Raw genomic sequence first — 17,645 nt, 5'->3', positions numbered from 1 at the left:
GCACAATTTATGCTTTGACTCCTTAAACAAGGCGGAAAATTATAGCTGTTGTTTGTGAGCATAAAGTTAATCAGCTCAAGAAAACACTTTCTGCAGCGGTTTTATTAGTTTTGACTCATTTCACAAAAAAAAAATGATATTGTGACTCAACCAACACTGGTGAGAGCTGATAAAAGTGAAAGTTGCTGATTTTTAGGGCTGTAATTATTAATCGGATTTAATAATGATAAATCAAATAATTAGTCATTACTTAATTTAATAATTAATCAGTAACTGGAGTTGACAGACTCAAAAAAAAGCCACTTGGCTGAAAGAACATACTCAGAACAGTACTAAACACAAAACTGCAAAGAAAAAAAAAGGTTTCCTGCATTTTTAACAAAAAAAAAATAGTTCACTTAATCGTTTACAAAAGGAACCAAATTATTTCCATCTATTTATGCATTTCTAATTTCTGAAAAATACAATTAATTATCAGAATAATTAATAGATTACTAAATATAGATAACTAAAATAGATTGCAGAACTACTGATTTCATTCACTCACTGACACAAATGTGTACCGTTTTGTTGTTTCTGATCTCTCTCTGCTTCCTTTTTAGCAACCTACAGTGTGCCGACTGTTGCGTCCGATATCACGTCACTAACATAAGGCTCAAAGCTCTAACCAGCCAGTAAGTAGAAAGCGATATCTGTGAGCGAACACAAGTAAAACAAATCCTACCATCCCCGGAATGCCTTGACCAGGAGGTGTCTTTTTGTCCATGTTGAACTGGGCGGCCATAGCGCTGGGCAGGCCTGCTTTATTCTGGAGTTGTGGGCCCAGCCCCTCTCCAGGCAGCCCCTGGCCAGCAGAATGGCTGTATGGGCCACCGTAGGACCCCGCGTTGGCCATCAAATTCATCTGGAGAAGGATGGAGGAAAAACACAGAACACAGCATGAGGGAAAAGAGGACGAGTGACAGTTTCTCCGTACGCTTTGCTTTTTGAAAATCCCAAATACATCTGGGGGAGGCGGGACAGAGAAAAGCAAAAAATATTTCAGACTTATTCACAGCTAGATGCAGGAAAACGGCTCCATCCTGCCACTTACGGTTAACGGAGATGCTTCTGTACTTGCTTGGGAGAAAAATCACAACTGTAATGTGGTGTTCTGACTAGCAGGGAGGTTAACCATCGATACCACAGAGCTAACTGTGCAGCAGCTGCGAGTCCCGACACATGACCGCACTCTTCCCTGCACCTGCTGTAGAAAAACTCATCCTCAGAGTTTGAGCGCAAACTACAGCTTCTTACCTACCCATTTAACTGTGTTAACAAAAACATCACTGCCTTTTTTAACTGCAAACGTACACGAAGTCAATCGCTTCAAACCTTAACACAAGCCACAAACATTTTATGAGCTTTTTATGATATTTCTAATATTAAGAGGATGTTTAGTTGTCATATTAAGGCATGTGGCGCCCGTAAGGGGAGCCCAACGGAGGGCCGTGGCCCCGATCGAAAAATGATGCCCCCAGACCCCTCCTCCAGAGAATCATGTCCAGGTCATACAGTCATTCTCTTCAATCAATACATAAAAATAAAAGAAATATATTTAAATATTTACACATTATATTTTAAAAAAAGTTTTATATAAAAAAAAAAAAAGATAAATTTTTAGGGGCACCATTGCGATCAAGTCAAACACATCAAACGATGAACTAAATATGCATATAAAATTAACTTCCACCTAAATTCCTAAAGTCTGGTTTGGTACCTACCTGCTTCAGTGCACCGGGCTGATGTGGTCTCATCCCCGCTTGACCCCCAGCTCCCAGGGTTGGACCGCCCTGCTGCTGCTGCTGCTGCTGTAAGGTCTCTGCCAAAATATTACTATTGCTACCCATTCCCGTGTTGCCAGGGTAACCCATTCTGGGCGAGCCATTCACAACCTGCCCCCCTATAAGCCCTTGGTGTGGGTGCTGCTGCTGTCCAGCGGTGCCCTTCTGGACACCCATCATGGCCGTCGCCCTGTTCGGCACCATGCCAACCTGCTGCATTAGTCCAGGTTGCGGCTGCTGCTGCTGCTGCTGTTGGCCCTGATGGTGCATGCCTTGAGGTCCACCGACTCCCCCCATCATCGCCATGGAAGCCGCGGAGGGGGCACTGTTGGAAGCGGGGGCTCCCGGCTGCGTCGGCGCCCCAGCGCGCAGCAGTTCCGACAGCTGTTTGTGTTTGGAGGCCGCATCCTGAACCCCTCCGCCGAGCCCCCCGAGGCTGGTGTGGAACTGGCCGGAGTCTCCTCCGTTCGTCAGCCCCGGGTCTGAGGAACTGATGAGCTCGTCTGGCAGGTCATGCTCCAGGTCAAAGAATGAACCAAAGTCTAGGTAAACAAAAGAAATCAATCAAGAAAATGGTTCATTGTTTTTTAAACACTCAAGCCTTGTGTGGCGCCACATAACTTAAAAAGTTAGTGCCTTGCAAAGATATTCAGCCTCCTTATACTTTTTACGCATTGTCATGTTACAATCACAAATTGCAATGTGTTTTAGTCAGGATTTTACAATCAAATATACTTTTTCCAATTAACAGAATTTTTTGGTTTTGAAGATTTAATTTTTGAAAAACTTTTTGGATTTTTATTTTTTATTTTTTTTTTACTTATACATTCCTTAGGTTTTCATAGTTCATAGTGATGTTAATCCAGAGCTACTGTCTTGTTTGACGTGTTTTATAGCACATTTTACAGCTATTTTTTTTTTCCCCCACTTTGAATTTTGGTCAACTTTTGGACAGAATGATTCAGATAAAAGCCATTTTGTTTAATATATATTATTATGTTTAAGGCTGCACAGTGGCACAGTTGGTAGAGCTTTTGCCTTGCAGCAAGAAGGTTCTGGGTTCGATTACCGGCCCTGGGTCTGTCTGCATGGATGGATTATTATATTTAAATATATATATTTTTGAGCTATGTCGCTGAGCCTTACTATGACGTAAAAGGAAACAAATTCAAGTGAATTTGTATTCAGTATTCCTGAGACTATATTTTGTAGAACCACATTTGGCAACAGTTAAAGTCGTAAGCCTGCCGACCTTTCACACCAGGTGACAGAAAAATCCGACCACTCTTCTTTGCAAAACACCTCAAATTCCATCAGACTGGACAAAGAACAGCTGTGAATATTATTAAACACCTCATCTTAGACTAATCAATCCTGACTAATTAAAATTATTTAATCCAAACAATTTCATAATAATAACCCTGGCTGTATATTTAGGCTCACTGTCCTGCTGAAAGGTCAACCTGTTTCGGTCCTGACTCGGCCTCTGACATTTTTATTTCCAAATTGGTCATGTACGTCTCCATGTAATATTTAGTTGGTGGACAAAGATGTTTGGTCTAATCTGGAATTATGGTTTTCTTTAAACAATTGCCGTCTTCCTACCGCTCGTCCAAAATAGCCAGATTTGTAGAATGCAGACATTTTGTCTGTGGAAGTCTGCGTCTCGTTCAGAGTCACTACAGGTTTCTGGAACACTGTCCTGTAATGGTCAATGTCTTAGTAGATTTGTAGTTGTGCCAAAGTCTTCAAACCGTTCAATGGTTTCTCTTATAAACTAACTCTACTCTTCTCCTAAATGCACAACTCTTCATTAACATTATCTGGCAATCTGCTCGGGTCATCATATGACGTAAGAGCCCAATAAATGCATTGGAGTTTATCCTCGTTGCATGAGAGAATGTGAAGTTAAACGGAGATGAAAACATTCGTGAGGCACTGTATGCAGACGTTATGAGCCTCTCCCGTCCCAAATTTTTCTTCCAGGCATCAGCTTGTGGTTTGGTGGGTTGCCATACGTGGAGAGCAAACGCAGTGGGGACAAGGTGAGAAGCCGCAAAAGGTAAACACTACAGTACCCAGGTGGTTCTGTGAAATTGTCGAGCAGTTCTAAGGTTCGAGAGCATGGAAACGCAGGCAAAGTTGTATGATTGGAGAAGGAAGACATTAACAGAAAATAAAGAATAAATAGGATAAAAGTGGATGCAAGAAATTAAGAATCAAGTTGGAAATTCTGGGTTGGAAAAGGTGTAACAATGAGAAATTATGTTATGGCGCTTTTAGTAATAAATTAAATTGCTTTAATTGTTATTTCAGGGTGAAATACGTTCAGTTAGAACAGTTGGCTACGATTTATTGTTACAAAAGTGAAGCAGTACTACCATGCAGACAATGGAGGATGAATAATTAGCTCCGCTACAGCATATTTGGATGAATTCATTAAAAGCCAGTGAATAAAATCTGAGATATTTAAAAGAAAACGCTTGAAGGAATACATCTGATTTGAATTCTCTGTTCAACTGAGTCAAAGTGTTTACATGGGCAGCGCTACAACTTCAGCTGGTCAACACCGCTTCGCCCAACTTAATCAAGTGTTGAACAATAGCTAGCTTGACAATAGTTGTTAAAAACATTAGCCTTCTCGTCATTTATACACGTTTTTCGAAATAAAAAAAATGTTTACATCCATCATATGTTCGGTGTCTAATTTAATTACAAAAGTAGTGATAAAAATGTTTAAACTAATGAGCTATTTCCCCATCACGGAGCTCAGCTGAGTTGCTCCGGTGGGGGTGTCTTTTTAGCTAGTTAGCTAGCTAACTCGGTTTCAGTTACTAGCTCTAAAAGCTAGTTTCCAAACGTTTATTTGCCGTTATGAAAAATTAACATCTCTGAAACTTGACATTTGTCGCATATTCCACCGTACGTGTTCACTTTAACAACTTTTAAAGTAGCAAAGCAAGTTTAGGCGAAGTGGGGTGTCTCGACTCGTCCATTGTTTGGAGGAGGATCATTTTAGTTGCGGCTAGTTAGCCTGTTGAGGCTAACGCATCAAAACACAAGTGCTGGAAAGTTGCTCCTGCTTCAGGACTAGAAAAGCTTAAACCAAAGCAACCATAGCACTCAGATATACACTTTTCCCACCTAACTTTTTACAATGTTTATGCCCAGAAACGTCACTTAGCAAGCAGAAATGAGTGTGCAACACTATAGCAACTCCAGACTCGGAGCAAGCAAGTTTAAAAGCACCAATCTCTAAGCTAGTTCATGCCGGAGTAAAGCATCAAATATATTTACCATTCCCATCACTGGTAGACACAGACAGAGCTGGAGAAGCCAGCTTGGGCCTCTTGGCTGAAGGCGGGCCAGACTCCAGGACATTATCGGCCATATTTTTGACGAATTAAAAAAAAAAAAAAAAAAAAGAGGCTGTATATCCACTCAGGGTTTATGTATTCCCTTTATTTCCGCCTTCTTACTCCCGTTAAGAAATGTTTCTGATCGTTCCCCCACCGCTTGGGGGGACGGTAGGGGGAGAGGACGGCGATGTTCAACTCTTTCTCAGTCCTCCTCCTGAGTTTGTAGTACCTCTCTGGTAGATATCAGTCCCCCTCCCCTGTCGGAGATTTTTGTTTCTTCGCAGACTTCAACAAGAGGCGGTGGGAAGGTGGAGTCGACGGACGACTGACAACCTCATGACATAAAAACTGTCCCAAGATCCGTCCTCCGAGCTCCATTCAACTTGGTCTTCCATAGTATACTGATCAAAAACCTTCTCTCTTTTTTTTTAGGTCTAAAAAAGGCTGCAGGGGGAGATGATGCGTGATGGCACAAAAATCACAAGTTTCCAAAGAGAGAGAAGGAAAAAACAAACTTCAGATTGCTGATGTTTCATGCAACACCTTAGAGAACCTGTAGGGATTTTTACTTTTCCTCCTCTCTTATTGCTGTCTGTATCACCGAGTCCTTTTAATTTTCCACGGCAAAAAGGCAACAAGCAGTAGTTTGAATGCAAGTGTTGGCGATGCTCAGTTGGCTCGTCAGTGATTTAACACGGTTTGAAGACAGATCCATCCAGTCAGATGGAAAATAAAAATAAAAAGTACAAAAAGCATGTAAACCTATATTCCCATGCGTGACTTTTTTCTCTTTTTTTGCATGTGCATGCTGACTTGTATGTGCACTTAGTGTTGAACCATACAAAAGGCACTGAAGAACAGACTGAGATTGCAAATTTGGTTGATGCAACCCCATTCGTCAGTTATCTGTTGCAAAACAGACCTTTAAAATACGGATTTCTGCCACTTTCAATGCAGCTTTTTTTTTAAATCTTCGTCTCAAATGCAATAACAGCGCTAATTGCCAATCAGCAGGGCAGTTGGATTGATCTAATTAAGTTTGATTTTCTCTCTAGTTCTTTTTTTTTTTTGCAGACGAGGATCAAACGGGTTACTTATCTTGTGCTCCCTGCAGAGGTTCCTCCTCTAGTTCCTGCTTGTTTCAAACACGACCGGGATCTCAGATGAAGGAAAATGCTATCGATATTGCCACTTTCTTTTTCAGTGCTTTTAAAAATGTTTCTTTTTTTCTTTTTCTTTTTGCAATGCATGGACTGGGGAGTAAAAAAAAAAAAAGAAAAGAAAAAGAAGAAGCAGTAGCAGTAGCGGAGCTGAGGCGAAATGTGACTTAGAAGAAAAAAAAATATGGCTATTTCGGAAGCGGAATGCTTCAGATCGGCACAATAATTGGAAGAAATCCTCCTAAAAAAAATCCTCTCATTGACTCTTTGTGATGGTGAAAGCCCCCCCTTCGTGTTGGTCCTGGCAATTTCACCCCCTTCTCTTCGCTTTAAACCCGTCTTTCTTTCCACCTCTCCCTTCTGCCCGGCAGCAATTTATTTATATAATTGTCTATGCGGACTCGTTCCTTCCTCCGCCGCGGACACATAATGATTTTTCATGGTGGTATTTTCCTCTTATCGCAGGTTTTTTCCTCGTTATGTGCAGCCCTCTTCCGCCTCTCCTCCCCGTCGCCGCTCCGCAAAACACCCCCTTCCTTGAGATTTTCGGAGTATTTCCTTCTCATGCATGCATCAATATATTTATATATATAAATATATATAGCTACATGACACCTAGGCGGCTTTCCCTCCACTGAAGTCTAGCCTCCTTCCTTGCCGCTTCCCCTTCCACCGGACGGCTCGGACAGGATTTGGTTACTGTGTCTCTTCCCCCCTTGCGGTTCCCGGAGCGGCTGCCGTCGGCGGCCGGGGTCGCTCCTTTTTCTATCGGTGATCTCCTGTTTCTGACGGTCTGTCCGCCAAACAAAATGGCGGCTTGTTGTTTCTACTCCTCTGATACGGGGGGAGGGTTAGAGGTACAGCAACATTAGGCGTGAAGAGGAGGAGGAGGAGGAGGGACGGAGGAAAGGAACAAGAGGAGAGGTTGTCTTCGTGAGTGCTCGGGAGTGTCCGGAAACCTGTCCCAGCGTGTCGGCGGCAGCCGTCGAGTTTCAGTCTGCAGGGGACAGTGGTGTCCCACTTTTTACCTTTCAGCGCATCGAACCGAACCACCTCTGTGTTATTTAGCCTGTTTTAGCTGAATAAATATGCATTTTAAAAAAATTAGTTAGTAATTAAGTCTAATTGTTTATTACACAGTTAAAGCTGCAGGTTGTAACTTTAATACAGAATATTTTTTTATTTTATTTTTTTTAACATTTTTGTTAAAACTGTCACCAAATGTGACAGTTTGTCAATTGACATACTGTCTATGAAAAGATCAATATCCTTCATCTCCTCCCTGAACTGCTGGCCAAAATCAACCAATCAGAGCCAAGAGGAGGGACTTAGCGCTGTCAATCACCTCATGTACTGGCTGCTAAATGGGCTAATGGCGGAGAAACGACTTTCTATTCCAGGAAAACCTTTTATTTGCTGTAATCAGTGGCCATGCTAACTAGCACACACAACAGGCTATGCTAGCTGCATAGCTTGTTCTGAAGGGTGAGCGTTGCCGCACAAGAAGACTAAAGGATCTGATTGGATGTTTCTACTTAGCACTGGGAGAAGGCGGAGGAGCCTTGTGACAGTTTCAACAAATATCTGGAAAAAAATGTTATGTAAAAGTTACATCCTTCAGCTTTAATGATGCTCAAATAAACAGAATTAGCATGAATGCAAACCACTCAGCTCTTAGATTTAAGTGACAACAGGAGGAATAAAAACATTTGGGATGCACTTATATGATTGTTAAATCGTTGATACCTCCCTCGAATGTTTGCACATTTTAAGGTTTCACCATAAACCTCAGTGGATCGCAATGTCGCATTTTTACCCTCTTTACTCTGAAAAGTCAAAATAAAATCAAGTCCAACTAACTGCCTTCAGAATTCAACTGTAATAAATAGAGTCCATCTGTGTGCAACTGAATCCCAGTATAAATCTGTGAAGACCTCAGAGGTATATTAGGGAACATTAGTGAACAGATTCACAAAGACAGAAGAACACAGCCGACATGTCTTGGAAATTTATTTCAGTTTAATTCAATTCAAAAAATATTGTATTGATCCCAAAGAGAAATTAAATGCTGCTATAATCCGTATTTATTCAAGATTCTTCAAAGAGTTATTGTAGATAGTGACGGCTGTGGCCAGGCAAGATCTCCTCTAGCAGTCTGTACTACAGGAAACTTGAAGAAGCCTCTGACTTTAGACACCCTGGTTTTCTATGGTAGTCTCATGAACAGGGAGCTCAGGCTTGTCCATCATTCTCTAAAATCCTTCTCTATCCACTAAAACACATTTGTCCATCAAACACTGGCATTCAACTGGGACGCAGCTTATTCGGTAACTCTGAAGGATTCCAAACTTTGACTAGACCACTCCCAAACCTTCATTTTATGGGTTTTAAGCCCCTCGGATGTACACTTGCTGGCGTGCTGTGAATCATTGTCCAAGTGTCTAATTCAATTGTGCTTGAGTGCAAGATCACAAATTGACAGTCGGACATTTTATTTCCGGATTTTCTTCTCCAGCGAGAGCAAAATGAACGAGTCCGTTATGGAAAGTGATCCACTCTGGTATTCTGCTCGAAACTCTCCCACACCATTTTTGCCCAGTATCTGTTTCTTATTGAGACTGACCTTAGCTGAAGCAGGAGATGCCTGCAGAGCTTCAGATTGCCACAGCAATTCCTGGATGACTTTCTGTGGCACTTTTGCAGTAATTTCAGCAGACCAGACACTCAGATTCATCACTGTTCCATGTTTTTGTCCTTGTGGATAAAAACCTCTATGTGGTTCATTGGTCTCCACAAATCTCTATGTGTCACATTGTTTCCTTCTCCAGAGTGACAACAGCGACTTTTATTTGTATAGCACATTTCAGCAGCAAGGCATTTCAAGGCGCTTTACATAATTAAAGAAAAAATAAAAACAGCATGTGACATTGAATAAACAGTAAGAAAGAGAAAGAGATTTTGAAAAAAAAAAAAAGAAAATTAAAAAAGATTAAAAAAGACTTTTGTTACGGAATTTAAGCGCCCGTCGTCGCCGGACTCCGCCGTCTGTTTAACACGGGTATTGTCCAGGCCCCGTCGCCTATCAGGACAAGGTAAAGGGGAATAAAAGAAAGTAATAAATAGATAAAAAAGTAAAGATAAAAACATTAAAAACATCAAAGACATCAAAACCCACACTGTAACCCCTAATTTAGCCATAAGCAACTCTAAACAGGTGGGTTTTAAATTTAAAGGCACTCAGTGTTTCAGCTGTTTTACAGTTTTCTGGAAGTTTGTTCCAAATCCGTGGTGCATAGAAACTAAATGCTGCTTCTCCTCGTTTGGTTCTGGTTCTGGGGATGCAGAGCAGAACCAGAACCAGAAGATCTGAGGCGTCTAGATGGTTGGTACAGCAATAACACATCTTTAATGTTTTGTGGTGCTAAACCGTTCAGTGATTTATAAACTAACAATGGTATTTTAAAGTCTATTCTCTGAGCTACAGGGAGCCAGTGTAGGGACTTTAAAACTGGTATGTGCTCTATCTTCCTGGTTTTAGTGAGAACGCGAGCAGCAGCTTCTGGATCAGCTGCAGCTGTTTGATTGATTTATTAGTCAGACCTGTGAAGACGCTGTTGCAGTAATCAATGCGGCTGAAGATAAACGCATGGATGAGTTTCTCTAGATCTCGCTGAGACATCAGTCCTCTAATCCTGGAGATGTTCTTCAGGTGATAGAAGGCCGACTTTGTGACTGTCTTAATGTGGCTCTGAAGGTTCAGGTCAGAGTCCATCACTACTCCCAGGTTTCGGGCCTGATCGCTGGTTTTAAGTTGTAATAAATGAAGCTGTGCATTGATTCTAGTTCGCTCCTCTTTAGGTCCAAAGATAACTTTAGTTTTGTTTCTGTTCAGCTGGAGAAAATCTTTATCTTTAGATGATGTACTGCTGTTAGAGATAGCCTACATTTTTAATTATTGACATTTTTATTTAATTCTACAGGTTTACCAGCAATACGGCAGATGTGTGGTTATTTAAGTTAAGCAAAAAAAATGTAGTTAATCATGAATTAATGGGAGGTAAAGTATATTTTTAAGTAGGGCTTGGCTGATGTAGATGATTATGAGTATAAACTTGTTTTCTTTGCACTATTTGAGGTCTGAAAGTGTCGACCGTTTTTGTTATTTAGACCATTTCTCATTTTCTACTAATAAATACTAAACTTTTGCTTGGAATTTCAGAAACATGTCAGTAGTTTGTAGAATAAAAGAACAACGTTCATTTTACTCAAACATATACCTATAAAGAGTAAAATCAGAGAAACTGATCATTTTAAATGGTCTCTTCATTTTTTTTCAGAGCTGTATATTTAGATTTTATGAAACACAAAAACAAAGTTCTTTATTCTAAAAGAGAACACTTTTGTAACAACTCGGTCGAACTTTCAGTACAACTCTTTCAAGAAAAGTGAAGTTTAGAAATCCAGTTCAGTCTCAATGTTGAACACATCACTCTTCCCTCATAAACGATTAAATATTATAGTTTAAAAAAACAACAACAATCCATCTGCTTGTATTTCCATTTGATGGTGTTAGTCTTTCTCATTCGGCACGAGAACGACTGATAATTTTGCGGACAATAAACACCTGTCCTTGTTTGGCCTGGATAAACAAAAGATAAGAAGAAAATAGTTGAAAACAAATTGTGTTTCTAAGTGAACTACTATGATTTATGTGGAAACTTTATGCAAGCTCAGAGCATGATCAGGATTGTTCTTACTGCATCGCTCAAGTACTGAAATGTTAACAATATAGACTTTGCTGCTAAAACAATCTTCCACTTTCAGCTCTTCAAGCCTCCTTAACTATCACTGAAGGCACAAATGTGCTTGATTGCGTTTTTGAGGTAAGTTTCTTGCCTCTAACACCACATTTCTAAACATCTGTAACCCCGATTACACTAAAGTTAACGCCATCAAGGGTTTAGCTGTCACGTTCCGAGGTCCTGAGCTTCTTGAGGCGCCTGAACGCTGCATGAGCCGTCCGCAATCTGCAAACGTTTGGTTCGGTTTCCGTTTCTCCGCCGTCCCTGGCCTATCCCATCCCACAGGCCTTCTCTACGTCAGCCACAGTCTTTGGAGCGCCACTGGACAGAATCAGAGGTGCTCCCTTTTCCCGGATCACCACGTCGTCCTCGATCCTGACTCCGAGGCCGCGGAAATGCTCCGGCGCCTGGTCGTTGTCCTCACAGATGTACAGCCCTGTGGCGAGGAAAACGATTAGGAAACGTCTTTTATTTTGTCACACGCACAGAGGCGTAAATATTTAAATGCATCCATTTTTAATTTCATGTCAAATGTTCGTCTTTTCATCGGAATCTAATAAGAAAAATCTGCACTGAGCCCAGCTTTTATTGGCCCGCCAGAATAAAATCCGGTTCAAGAATTCAATGAAGTTTGTAATGTCGCAAAAAGAAGCTAGAAGCTTCAAGTCGTGTTAAAACGGTTTCGAGTTGTTTAGCAATGTGCAGTTGAGGTTCAGATGTACCTGGTTCTATAGTGATGACCATTCCAGGCTGGAGAGGCTGAGAACGGGACAAGTCGGGGGTGTCGTGGACGTCCATGCCCAGATAATGGCCGACATGGTGGGGGCAGAACCTCCTCGCAGCCTGGGTTCAAGACAAAATCAAGATTTCTACTCTATGTAAAAATAAAGAAATAAAATAATACCACCGTGCTGTAAGCCACGTAAGACTGAAACGATTAATCGGATTAACTGTGATTAATCGAACATTGAAATAATTGTCAACTAATTTAGTGATGCATTAATCGCTAACTGGAGTAAAAGTGGCCATTTGCTGAAAGAACAACATATTCAGTGCTGCTATAAACCAAAACTGTACAAAAAAATAAACACATTTGTGTTTAAGATAAAAAAAGAAATACTCAGATTAATCTATTGATCGCCTTTTGCTTTCCAGTTACTTTTTAGTTGACAATGCATCCTTTGCTACAAATCATTAAAGGAATGCTACGCTATTCCATTTTAGGCAAGAAAATATTTATTTATTTTTATTTTAAAAAATGAATTGAATTACTTGTTTACTTACATCGTTTAATGTATTTCAAATAATTAAATATGAAAAATCTTCAGAATTTGACCATTTTAATCCGATTAATCGTCAGTATAGTCGATAGAATATAAAAGTCACGTCGTCCGTTCACGCCAGCATGTTTTTGCAGTACCTGACAGTTTAATGGATTAACAGCTTTATGCAGAAATGGGTTTCCCACTAACCACATCTGGCAAGTGCAGCTTATTGATCTGTGAGGTTCAATTCCCACAGATTAGAGCACTACCATGGTCAAACGCTAATGTTCAAAATCAAGTTTGTTTAGTATTAATTAGACCTGAAACTGCTCTAAAAACTATCCCTGACCGGTCGGATCTGATATTCTCCCTGGTATTTTACCTTCAGAGCATCAGAATCACTGGTGTCGGCCCTCAGGATGCCGAGGCGCCTCAGCTGGCGTCCCAGCAGAGCCAGCATGGAGCTGTAGATGTGGTCCAGACTGACGCCGGGGGAGCAGAGGGACAAGCAGGAGCGCTGCACCTCCAGGACGGCCTCGTACAGCTCGGCCTGGGCGGCGCTGAATCTGGCAGCAGGACAGTGGGACGAACGCAACGCTGCAGTGAGTCTGCCACTCCTCAGGGAACAAAACTTCAAAACGCTCGCTCAGTTCAAAGTACCAAACTGGAGACGTCAACGGTACAGTTGATATTTTTCAACATTTAGTGGATTTTATCTCTGCATCTCCCATTTCAGAGGTATCTTGCCAAACTATTTAAAATCTTTGGTTCTGCTGTGAGCTAATCGGTCAAACTTACTGCCCGTTCACCGGCCACGTCCGGGTGATGTCGCTGACGTAACCAAAGTACTCGCAGCCTCCGTCGAGAAGAACCAATTCACCGTCCTGATGAAAGACACAGGGAGGAGAAACTTACAGAATATAAACTTACAGCATTGTTAGCATTACCCAAATCATTTATATTTGCTATACTAGTCCTATTTTAGCCACAACTCTACTAATTAGAACCAGCATAATTTCCTAAAGTCTTCGCTGCAGCTCAAAGTAGTGGTTACCTTGACGATCTGGTTGTTGTTGATGTAGTGCAGCGTGTTTGCTCGATTTCCTCCGGCGACCACGGGGGGGTAGGCCAGGAAGTTGGCACCGTGGATCCGGTTCTCAAAATCAAACTGGAAAAAGAAATAATAGATGAAGAAGAAGATATATGTTAGGTTTACACTGAGGTGAAAATGCGTTCTCCCCCTTGCACTTCTGTTTTTTGTTTTTTATTCTTTTTACATAAGTGATATCGTATATTACCGTTAATTGCAATAATATCTGGGACAATTAATCGTCCAGCATAATTTACTATCGTGTCAGGTTTGAGCAGAAGCACTATGGAAACAACAGAGGTCATCAAATCTAAAACCTACCTTAGCGAAAAGGACCGACTCGTCCACGTCTCCCTGTGACAACGCCATCGTCCTCCTAAATGCCTGAAGGAAAACAACGTTAACTGGTGTTTTAGCCAGAGAAAATGCACCGAATCTGAGAAAACAAAACAAACAAAAACACTGTAACACCTTGAAGATGAAACCACTGACACACCTGCGCTGTGATCCGACCCGCCTCTCGCATAAGCGACACCTCTGCGGGGCTCTTGATGGCCCGGAGAGAGTGGATGAGGGGCCTGAGCGAACGCGGGGCGGGACCCGCCTCCAGCGTGGGGAGAATGTGAGTCTGGTGGAGCCGAGAGTGGGCCGGCTGAGAGGAGTCATACCAGAGCTGGGTGCCTGAAGGAGGTAAGAGGACCAAAAAAATTAAAAAAATTAAAAATTAAGGTTCAAATTTTAAAAGGGGCAGTATTATGTGTTTTCCAGCCACATAAGACTATTTTATAGCACAACCAACTAACTATTTTAACTTACGTTGTTAATAAAATGCTATCTATGACAAATATGACTTAAAAGAAATTTGACTTTATGATTTAATGTCTTGAAATTGTGCCTCTGTCTCTTTAACAGCGTAGCTCGTATAACAAATGCGCAGCTCCACCAGGTGTCTGCTGACCGTTGCTGGCTAGTCTGAAGGAGCTGAGAGGGGCAGAGGGCTGCTCTGTGAGGTGGGAGCTTAGAAACTGCAGCTCCAGGGAGGAGCTTTGTCCTCGAAGGTGGGGCTAGGATACACCCAGGCTTTTGCCATGGAGATTAAAGGATTTCTCAAACATGGGTGAAAGAATCAAAGCAATGTTTTTGACGAGGGAATGACATTATAACATGATGTAAAGCTAAAAAAAACTCAATTTAATATTTCTTTTCCTTTCAAAAGGATAAGAAATTACAAATACTGCATGTTCGAGTGTGGCAGGCTAAAGAGAGCTAGAATGTACAATTATAAGGTTACTGTAGCTTTAAGAAAGGTGTGGAGTCATTCAGAGCCACTCTGCTCTTATATTCACTCACCTTTAAGGCTCTTTAAAACTAGACCCAGCTCCTCCGTACTGTGAACTCTCTCTATGCCCGTCAAAGCGGCTGCCCCGTCCCTTCCCGCCCGTGGACCGTCCCACAGTTCCCTCCCCGGATCTCTGCGGGGGACAAACAAGATGGCCTGGTCCGGTCGAGTCCTCCCGTAAAGAACCAAGGCACTGTCGGGTTCCAAGAAGCCGGTGAGGTAGAGGAAATCCTGAGAAACATGAGGCAGACAGCCATGGAGCAGACGGGACGTACGGGAACGATGGCGTCATCAGAAGCTGAAGGAATGACAAACCTGGTTCTGGTGGAAGGGGTAAGGGATGTCGTTGGTCATGTAGCGTATCGGGTGGGATAAAACGACGGCCACGTGGTTCCCAGAGGAGGCAGGAGGTCCCAGCTTGTCCGTGTGGGCCTCAATGAGCAGGGCCAGCTTCTGCCTGCGGAGCTCGAACTCTGTCTGGGTTAAGCCTGGGGTCACTTCACCTGAGGAGCAGAGAGAGCAGAAATCCCAACTGGCTCAAGCATCTTTGGTTGACACGATTAAGTATCCGAGGGTTGAGAGCGGCTACATTCAAGGATAAAAGGCACTCACCATGTTTGACGAGGTGAGGGTGAGTGAACGGACTGGGCTGGCCGAGGTACCGGGGTGGGACAGTCTTTGGTTTCAGATCTCCAGGTTTCACAGAAATATGGCGGCACCATGCGCAACCTGCAGAAAACACAACGCAAATCCACAATGTTTAGCGGCAAAAATGTTTCCAGTTCACATCTTCTGGTAACCAACGTTTATTTTAGAAATGGATAATTCTATTCTGACGATTAATCGATTATTCTGAAGATTAATCGATGAATCAGATAAAAAAGAAATGTTCCATTCTGAAGGTTTTTCAATTAACTACAAGCATTTTTTATACAATTTCTGGAATACATTAAAAGATGTAGATAAGCAAATAATTCAATTTACTTTTTAAATAATAAAGTGAACATTTTCTTGCCTAAAATGCAACAACATACCATTACTTTAACATACGCATCATCATTTGTAGCAAAGGATGCATCTGCAGCTAAAAACTACTTTCAGTATTGTGATAAACCCATTAATAACTGCATAACAAAAGGTGCTTCATAGGAGTTTCTACATAATTTGAGCCAGGCAAAGCTAAAACTGCCACCTGAGGACTTCTGGGTTTAACATATTTACAGACAAATGGGTTTTTTTAATTATTATTTTTTTAAATGCAACATGTATTTTTATTTTTATAATGTTTTGGCTCTATTATGACAGAGTGTGTTGTTTTTTTGGCAAATGTCCTTTTATGAGTCTCCATACTCCAGCTAACGACTAATCGATTGCTAAATTAGTCAATAATCAGTCACTCACGATTAATCGTTCAGCCCTGTGGTAGACTCTTACAAAATAGTTAGGCAATGATTAACAAGGCTCATACGAGGTTAAAGAACCTAAACGGTAAATATTATTTCACCCCCGAACTAAAATGAGGAAAGAACTTAAAGTGAGTAAATTAATCTTTCCCCCAAAAGCCTACACACAAATACCCGCTTATGATAAGGTGGATATTTTGAGTGCTTTTCAAATGTATTCACAGTAGAAAGCCAAGAAGTCACCTTTATGTAAATGTTCACAGCTTTGGAGGCAGTGTAGGAACCCTGAAAATGGAGATCACACTAAATATCCCCTTCCAGAGAGAGGTAAATGTTTGCTGAAGTTATCCCTAAGTTTCACTTATTTGCATTTTTCCCCTATATATACAAAACTGATATTCCTGACTTTGAGTTTAGTTGCTCTTGCTGTCAGATTAGTGAGACGAACAATAATAATAAGTGATATGACGACCCACCTCCAGCTCGGGTCCGCCGCGGCAGCAGCCTGACGGCAGACCGCGTGAAGCTGCAGGCAGGGGACAACATTACTAAAGCTGCTGCTGCTGCTGGAGGACACCGAGGACCACTCACAGCATGACGTCCTGCCGAGGACAGAAGGGAGTCAAAAATAGACAAGAAACAAGAAGTTATATCTAAACACACAACGGCAGCATTTGGGATTTATCTAACTTACCGTCAAAACTCCTTTAAAGCATCAGTTATGCAGTGGATGACAGTAGCCTTAGCTAGCTCGCTGCTTTTCTAGCCACATTCATTCTCTTTGTGGAATTGCTGCCCTGAGTTTGGTTTGTCAGGCTCGGAGAACGCTTATACCAAAAGCCATTTGCGAAGCTGCTGTTGAATCATATTTTGCAATAATATTTTAACATTAACTACCATTTTCCCCATAACTTAAGGACCATCACATTCATTGACACAGGCATTTGTGTCATTTTCTCTCCAACTCTCATTAGATGTCATTTTTGCCCAGTTTTTTCCCTTATTGTTAAATCATAACTACTGTCTGACTGGTATCATCTATTGTCAATCTTCTTAAGATACGTGCTCTGATCTGAGATCCCCCAGAATAAGCTGTAAATGTTGCTGGGAAGAGGGATGTCACCCTTGTGATCTGATTTTGGAGAAGTGAAAGACTTGCTTCTTACTTTTTACTTACTACTCTTTTTTTTAAAGGGGAAGGTCACACAAAGCCAAAGTTCTCATTTTATGTTGATATTTTTAATAACTAAATGAATCAACATCCCGCCATTCTGATTCCTTTAGAAGGCGACGGTCTTGTTTCAAAGTTTAATCAAAATCAAATGTCACATACAGAAAATAGTTGGCTGGTGTGGGTGTGTTTCTAATGTTTTGTTCACAGCAATACTTGTTTAGGAGATAAAA

At 41.4% G+C, this 17,645-nt stretch overlaps 2 protein-coding genes across 3 annotated transcripts in view; both read right to left on the bottom strand.

Annotated features, from left to right (window-relative positions):
- ep300b (EP300 lysine acetyltransferase b) overlaps window positions 1-7,851 on the bottom strand; it is a 30,914-nt gene extending 23,063 nt beyond the window's left edge. For both annotated transcript variants that reach the window (XM_088008183.1, XM_088008184.1), the window contains exons 1-3: window positions 5,121-7,851; window positions 1,764-2,365; window positions 725-904 (exon numbers count right to left, since the gene is read on the bottom strand). In XM_088008183.1, coding sequence (XP_087864309.1) covers window positions 725-904; window positions 1,764-2,365; window positions 5,121-5,214 — 876 coding nt within the window. In that variant the 5' untranslated portion in view covers window positions 5,215-7,851. The remainder of the gene's footprint in view (window positions 1-724; window positions 905-1,763; window positions 2,366-5,120) is intronic.
- Window positions 7,852-10,694: 2,843 nt separating this feature from the next.
- On the bottom strand, window positions 10,695-17,406 carry xpnpep3 (X-prolyl aminopeptidase 3, mitochondrial). The gene is made up of 12 exons (XM_015012736.2): window positions 16,936-17,406; window positions 16,718-16,843; window positions 15,451-15,567; window positions 15,154-15,341; window positions 14,850-15,069; window positions 13,996-14,180; window positions 13,821-13,883; window positions 13,464-13,577; window positions 13,208-13,293; window positions 12,792-12,975; window positions 11,867-11,987; window positions 10,695-11,580 (listed from the first exon to the last, which is right to left on the bottom strand). The coding sequence occupies exons 2-12, from the start codon at window positions 16,785-16,787 to the stop codon at window positions 11,414-11,416; spliced, it is 1,515 nt and encodes a 504-aa protein (XP_014868222.1). The 5' UTR covers window positions 16,788-16,843; window positions 16,936-17,406; the 3' UTR covers window positions 10,695-11,413.
- Between the last annotated feature and the right edge of the window lie 239 nt (window positions 17,407-17,645).

Source organism: Poecilia mexicana, unplaced genomic scaffold (assembly GCF_051168715.1).
Source record: "Poecilia mexicana isolate PSO_F unplaced genomic scaffold, ASM5116871v1 scaffold_8, whole genome shotgun sequence".
Classification (NCBI taxonomy): Eukaryota; Metazoa; Chordata; class Actinopteri; order Cyprinodontiformes; family Poeciliidae; genus Poecilia; species Poecilia mexicana.
This window is presented reverse-complemented; position numbering and strand designations above follow the sequence as displayed.